Below are 7,613 nucleotides of genomic sequence, written 5' to 3'. Positions count from 1 at the left end.
CCTACCAAGACTTAACAACCCTGTACTATTGTACATAATAGGTTGACAGCAGAAAAAATCCCTCCTCTCCTGACTAACAATGATACAGTGAAGTGAGGTTTAGCTCTCTCTGAGAGGAAAGTGTACTGCCTTTATCCAAAGAATGCATTTCACCACCTTGACTGCAACAAACAGGCTTTTGAATAAAAAAATTTACTGAGAAAATCAAATGCATAGAGGTTTATTCCATTATCTTTTCCATGTAATGAAGTAAACTATTCACAAAGCTCCACATAAGTGTCTACTTTTGTTTGGAAACATGCAACAGAGACGTGTGTGTGTGTGTGTGTGTGTGTGTGTGTGTGTGTGTGTGTGTGTGTGTGTGTGTGTGTGTGTGTGTGTGTGTGTGTGTGTGTGTGTGTGTGTATGTGTGTGTGTGTGTGTGTGTGTGTGTCAAGTGGGGGTAGGGCGTCACGCACATTCAAATACAATTTCTGAAGTATGGCATTGTGCTTCACTGCTTCATAAAAAAATAGGATGTTTTTAGTAAATTAAGATTTAGAAAATATGAATATATGCATGTTTAAAAACCATTCATTTACAAAGGTTGATTAGTATGTAGCTTTATGTCGGTTTATATATATATATATATATATATATATATATATATATATATATATATATATACACAGAGAGAGAGAGAGAGAGAGAGAGAGAGAGAGAGAGAGAGAGAGGAAGAGTGTACAATGTAATGGAACCATATGTCTTTACATTAAAAATAAATTGAATAAAATATTTGTTTATATACTTTTGTAAACTGTTCCAGGACATATGTGTTCCCACATAAACTGTAATACTGACGTCAGACTGCCTATGCCAATTAGTGCTGTCCAGGTTGCTAGGTCACCATGGTCAATTGAAAGACACATCAATAGAACTTGAAAAGGTTTCTCTGCGATCAGACGTTCTGACATATTAAGTAGAATAATGGCCAGGGAAAATACAGACAAGGTCCTCGGGCTGGATTCAAATTACTCAGTGGTAAGAAATTGTTAAGATCCTGCAATTAGTGGGGAAGAATGGAGCTCCAACAAATCTATGGCAGGATTGAGAAAAGCAATACTAAAATCTCTTTGAATCTCTGTTGTGTTTTCCAGGCTCTGAATAGATATTGAAAAGTATATTTTCCAACTTTCAAAAAGCTTTTGCTAGCTATGTTATAACAAAAGAAAGATATTCAGCATAGCTTGCACTTTTTTTTTTTTTGTTGCAATTGTTATCTACAACGAAAACTACCCCATATCTAAATTAACTGATGCATTTGTTCAGCATATTTGTTTTGTTTTTTCTGTTGTTAGTAGGCCTATATAATGTCAAAGTAGTCAAGTTTACAAATGTTTTTGCATTTTATATATATCTTTATCATCACTACAATGAATTGTTTGTTGAAACCTTCTAACGTGTACACGAAATTCTGTTTTATATTGATCAAAATATTGAAACCAAATGCTCTGTCTGATGTTATAGTGAGTCCAACAGCATAGAGAGCTTGAAGACTCCTCACTTCTCAGCATTAGACACTGGCAGAGATGAGGTTGGACCATCTAGTCTATCATGTAAATCCCGACTCTAACACCATATTATTTGGATGCAGTTTGCAGATGCACTCGATCTTCCAAATGCCAAGTAAAATTGTGTTTTAATCAAATCAGGTTTTGAAACACTTTGGCTAATGTCAGGTCATAGCCATTTTATAAAGAGTCACCAAATATTTTGCACCAAATATCTTTATTTTTCCCTCATTCCAGACCAGTATCCATGTGGAAGGTGTTTATGTACTTGTGAAAAACAGGACCTGAATTTGGATTGATGGAGATTGCTATAACGTTGTCTTAACTGTTGAAAAGTGTTCTATTCTCTCTTGCACCATCTGAACAACAGAAACCCAATTGAACAGGACATCGTTCACATTTCATGAAATCTGTTTAATTTCAGTGTGATTAATTTCCACTAGCATTGCTTTGTCTTCCTTTGAAATGCTTTTTGAAATGTTTCATTAGCATTACGAACTGACTCCATAAAAAAGAATATTAAATAGTAAAATAAAAACGTAAAAGAAAGTTTCGTTTCGAATTTCCGTTTTTGTCATTGAATCACTTTACATAACTTTGGAACACTTATAGCACTTTCTGGGGGGACAAATTTATATTTAAGAATCACCAGTTTCCTATTTTAATTTATTCTTATTTGATTTGTTATTTTATGTGACGTGCCCTGATCATTGTCAAGACCAACGAAAACTATTTCTGAGGCTAGTTGGATCATTTCATGTATTGCAGGTATGATTCATTTTAGACTATGCATGTGAGTCAGTATTAAACTCGCATTCTAATTAGGCTAGATATAAATAACATCTGCTTTACTCACTTATATCGCTCATATACTCACTTTGTTTTTTGTTTTTTTATGAATACATAATTGTAAATCATGTTTAACAAATTCAGCTTATATTTGCATTAACTTTTACGGTCAATCTGTAATATGATTGAACTCCGCGGTATTGACTGTTTAAAAAAGGGAATTCGGATATAGGAAAGAACAAAACTATTGAAAATTTGAGCTTATTACAAAATTAAACTAAACTATTTTTTCTTTTCTTTTCTTTTTTCTAAACTAAACTCTTGCCCTTTCATTAATAAGTACATTGAAATAGTATACAACAACATGGATAATATAGAATTCTACACTCATGTATATGCAGTTTTATTTTCGTGTTTTAAATAGAACATATACATGTGATGCAGACAAGCCACTCAAATTTCATACACGTTAAATAAAATAAATCAACAGATGACCAAAAATATCGTTTCTCTCTTCTGCGTAATATAAAATAATTGAACCTAAATTTTGAAATGGATATGGCACAGGGTATTCTGTGTACGTTGCTTCGTTGTTAGCTATTATTGGCTTAATTATCAATCATCATTATTATTACTTTTTGCGTCAGGTAGGTTTCAGATAAACCTAAATTAGGAGAGGCAACTGAAATAAATTCAAGCAAATAATTATCTATGGACGCAAATTTAATAGTAAAGAGTAGACTTTGAATTTGTTTGTAGCCTATTTAAATATTGCATAGGGTTCTTCCCCTCAAAATCAGTGAAACGATTCCTACCATAGACTTTTTATTTATGAATTTTTTTTATTATTTTCAAATACTAATTTAATGAAAACGCTCTTCACAGAGATTATACTCTACACACATTGATTTCCAAACAATGGCGTGCAGTTTAATTGATTTATTGTTAACGTTCAATTGGTTTGAAACATATACAGCAGCCATCGTCTTTGTGTCTTTGTTTTAATTTACCAAAAAGAAAAAGAAAAAAAGAATAGAATAAATGACCAACGAAAAGACTCAAACATTTATATTACAGGTAAAAAGAAACTTAAGTGTTAGCCAAATATACAGTCCCTACTTTTCATTTCTCTAAATGAATACATTAGTTGTTGTTGTTGTTGTTTTTTTTTTACAATAGTGGCTTCAGTTGCACGTTCAGGCATTTATTAAGATCTGGGAACTTTTCCAGTTCTTGCTATAAGTTCATACCTGAAATATGAAACATTGCTTCCCGTGTCCTGGCATTGCCATTGATGTGGAGCAGCAATTTAGTTTAGCAACAGACAACCTTCTACTAGAACAACAAAAGTCCAAAAACATACAGCGTGAGACTAGAAATTGTAATTTTGTCCATACTGAGTAGAAGGGTCATTGTAGAAAATTGTGACCACAAGTCAGTTTTTAGAAAAAAAAAGAAAAGAAAAAAAAATGTGGTAAATTTTCCCCCAAAACGTGCTCCTTTGATCCGATCACCCGCTTTAAATCTTCACGCGGATGCTCGCTCTGCTTTCGGCCTCACGCGCCTCAGTTCTGAATTCAGAGGACGCTAAAGTTCGTGGAAAAAGACGAAAAGAAAACTTGGTCGGTCTTACCACGTTCTGCCATAAAGCAGATTTGACGTGACCATGTTATTCGTGTAATCTACAGAAGTGTCTATCTGTCCCATGTTGTTCATCTGCGAGTGAAGTGACGGGGGACTGGGAGACATTTCCTCCAGGTCTTGGGCCTGAACCATTGCGTTGACCTGCTGGGTTTGGTGTTGGTTCATAGAATTACTCGAGGTAGGAAGCACGACCCCGGAACCGTTTTGCTGCTGCTGCATTTGCTGTTGGTTTGGCGTCGGTGTGTTGGAGCCGTTCTGGCAAGGCTTGCCATCCTTCACTAGGACAGGGACAGCCACTCTCCTCGGCGACTGCTGCTGTTGACACAGGTTGCCCTCCTGTTGAAGCTGCTGTGCTGCTTTGTCCTTGGCCTGTCGTTTCATCTTGTAGCGATGATTCTGAAACCAGATCTTGACCTGCGTCGGGGTTAGATGTATCATACTAGCCAGGTGTTCCCTCTCGGGCGCTGAAAGGTATTTCTGTTGCTTAAATCTCCTTTCCAGCTCGTAGACTTGTGCTTGAGAGAAGAGCACCCGTCGTTTCCTCCTTGGAGCTGCGTGCAGAGGTGGGATGGATTTGGTGGTGTCGGCCATGCCTAGCGTGCCCATTCCTGCCATGTTCATACCTGTGGAAGGTCCCATGAATCTAGAAACTTCAAAATATGCATACAGATGTACGTCCATTCAATTAGTAGCAGTGTTGGGCTAAATTATTAATAATGTGTGTCTTAAAAAAATGCAGCATTGAAAAGTTGCTGCGTTACATTTTTAAGTACAATGAACTTGGATATGTAAGTCATTTCAACTTAAATTAAATTTCACTGACTTTAAAATTAGTTTAATCCTGTATAACTCATAAAAAAAACGTAAAAACATATGTTGTCATAACTTATTGATTATATATATATATATATATATATATATATATATATATATACATATATTTTTTTTTTTACAGTGTGCAAAAATGAGTGAATAGAAATATAGTAAATTATAATTAACATCGGCAAGAATCTACAAATTAGCAGTATCAATAGCAGCGAGGGGCGACAATAGCCTATATATAATACGTACTTTGCAGGCAATTTTACTGATGCGAAAAAATAAGGCAAACTCGCCGGAAACTCAGTAAATAAGTACACAAAACCAATCTCAAAATAATGCATCATAACTTACTTGTTGAGTATCTAGGGTCGGGATTGGCGCCGTACCACCCTGTTGCTGCTGCGCTGTTTCTCATAGTCTCTTGGTAAGAGGGTAGGTCCCCCATGTTGGCAATGCTGCCATTGCAGTAGCCCCCCATTGCACTATGCGAGAACTGGGAAACGGAGTGTGGCATATGGTAGGTGGTCGCCATAGTGGTGGCGTTGTGGCCCATAGAGTGTTGCTGCATGCCAGTCTGGGACACCTGAGGTTGCCGGTACGCTCCCAATGGAGATGTGAGGTTTCCAGTGCTCTCCATGCCACTAAACTTCTTGTAAGTCTCCTCAATTGGGCTCAAAATATCTGTCACTGAAAAAGGTGTCGTGTGCTTTGGGCTCAGCGACATGGTTCAGAAAGCAGATAGATTTTTTGGTGGTGGAGCTCAGCCGTGTTGTTGTATCAGCTCTGTTCTCGTGGACGTCGACGTAAGAGAGTGCTTGTAGTATGCCTGAGATCCGATTGATCGCCTTGGAGAAGGAGGCGAGCCCTGGCCACTCTTATCTCAGGTTTATTGTAGCCAGGCGCCAGATTTACGACAAACATGAGGGGCGGAGCGACTCCCTAGACCAGCAAACAATAGTCATTGACATCTCAGCAAGATAATTGAGAAAAAAATGTTGTTAGTTTCACATTACATTTATCATCGTGCCGACTGAACATTTTCAATGGTCATATTTCTCCATTTTCTGTCGTACAATACACGAGTCTATCGTCCCTAAAAAGCGTATTCGTATTGAATTGAGCCGATGTTTGTCTGAAGTCTTTTCTTTTTCTTCTTTTTTTAGGCACTGTTAATCTGCGTCAATAGGGAATTCCATACTTTTTCCAACTTTGAGAGCCCTCCGAGAGTCATAAGCGCAGTGCGCTCTGTCAGAGTGGCACAATGAAGACCCCCTCCAGTCTATGACCTAATTTATACGTCTTAAGCATCATTTTGTGCCAGCGGTGAGGGTCTCTCCCAAATTAGATCATAGTAAAAATATGTCCTCTTAAAATCCACATTAGAAAAAGTACATCATAGTTTTTAAACAAACGCCAGTTTGTATTACCTATATAAAACTATAACTTTACATTAATGGAAACGTGTCTTAATAATACATATTTAAGCTTATGAATGATGTCTAATTGTAATAATTAAAATCTTTAAGTTGTTCGATTTATACAACAAACTGTGTCCGGTATTATTGTTCCTGCATCAAGCCGTTATAATCACAGTATAAATACCATAGGTTCATTTTACCTTGTTAATTCAAATCGATATAATTCCTTCTCAGTCAATAACAAACCGGGTCAAATGACCCTGAGCAGGTCTATAATATTGCAATTAAAGTTCACATGTTCTGCCTGACCTAATTTTGGCATTTATACTATAAATTCATTTAAATGTAAAAATAAGGCTCTCCATTTAAGTGCGAAAGATAACCAAAGCTTGTACGCTTATGATGTTTTAATGTTACAAGTTTAGAAACAAGCCTGTATCCATCAGTCATATTGAACACACCTCTGTCTAATAATCTGACCACGTGGGTGGATGCTGGTCTCACACATTTGTTACATACTGTACATGTAAGGAGCCATTTCGTTAATAGCTACTTTCGGGGATTAGTAACATTGCACATTTACATTGTAAACTTTCCACGCAAAACAAACACTAACATTCAGCATTCTCTTCTGACTACTAAACGTTCAGCAAATCATATTTAAGTGTTTACTTGTAGGTATGTTTAATTTTGGGTAAATTCTGAGACCAACCAGGTCGAAGCATCACATAAAGTTTGGCTTGTGACTCACAGAGCGAGAAACTCGTCTAAGGTTTTGTGCGCCTGATCCATTAGGTAAATGAGGGCCACTCAACCTTGTGGAATATTAAGGCAGAGAGCATGACCGAGGGCCAAGCAACCGCCTCACTCTGATGCTGGAGAAACCACTGGACGGGTGACCGCTTAGCATTTCAAGTATACCAAGTAGCCTAACTCAAGAAAAACAAAACACTAAGATATTTTGTTTGTAGGTTATACTTCAATGGGGATGGAACAATTGCTAAATCTATCATCAGAAATGGGACTGGGATATACTGGACAACATTTGCTCAGGTACCGAAACAGGTTGCCGTGTGAAATTATTTGCCGTTTTTAGTTTAGATAGTTTGTTCTGTTTTAATCATTCTGAGTTAAGGAACGCGCGGAACTTGTCTTTAAATACGTTTTATAAATGCAGTGTGTGCGATACGTGGGTGGGTGTAATGTAAAGAAGAAGAAGAAGAAGAAAAATAATAAGATGACATGACAAATTCGAAGAATCTAAAAGTGGCTGATGAACCAGTTCCACTAGTTAAAACTGAAACCGAAAAATGAATTGCGTATGTATTGCTTTTGAGGTCGATTTTAATATACATTTGCATTTTTTTTTTTATTCAGTTTGTTATAAATT

General features: G+C 36.7%; 1 protein-coding gene across 1 annotated transcript; it reads right to left on the bottom strand.

The window, feature by feature from the left end:
- Positions 1 to 3,878: 3,878 nt before the first annotated feature.
- On the bottom strand, positions 3,879 to 5,614 carry nkx2.4a (NK2 homeobox 4a). Its single transcript, XM_082142193.1, has 2 exons — positions 5,157 to 5,614; positions 3,879 to 4,606 (listed from the first exon to the last, which is right to left on the bottom strand). Exons 1-2 carry the CDS (start codon positions 5,527 to 5,529, stop codon positions 3,969 to 3,971), a joined length of 1,011 nt encoding a protein of 336 aa, XP_081998319.1. The 5' UTR covers positions 5,530 to 5,614; the 3' UTR covers positions 3,879 to 3,968.
- Positions 5,615 to 7,613: the final 1,999 nt, after the last annotated feature.

This window comes from Leuciscus leuciscus, assembly GCF_965113295.1.
Source record: "Leuciscus leuciscus genome assembly, chromosome: 17".
In the NCBI taxonomy this organism is placed as follows: Eukaryota; Metazoa; Chordata; class Actinopteri; order Cypriniformes; family Leuciscidae; genus Leuciscus; species Leuciscus leuciscus.
The sequence above is the reverse complement of the archived record's forward strand: the minus strand, read 5'-3'. Positions and strand labels throughout refer to the sequence as shown.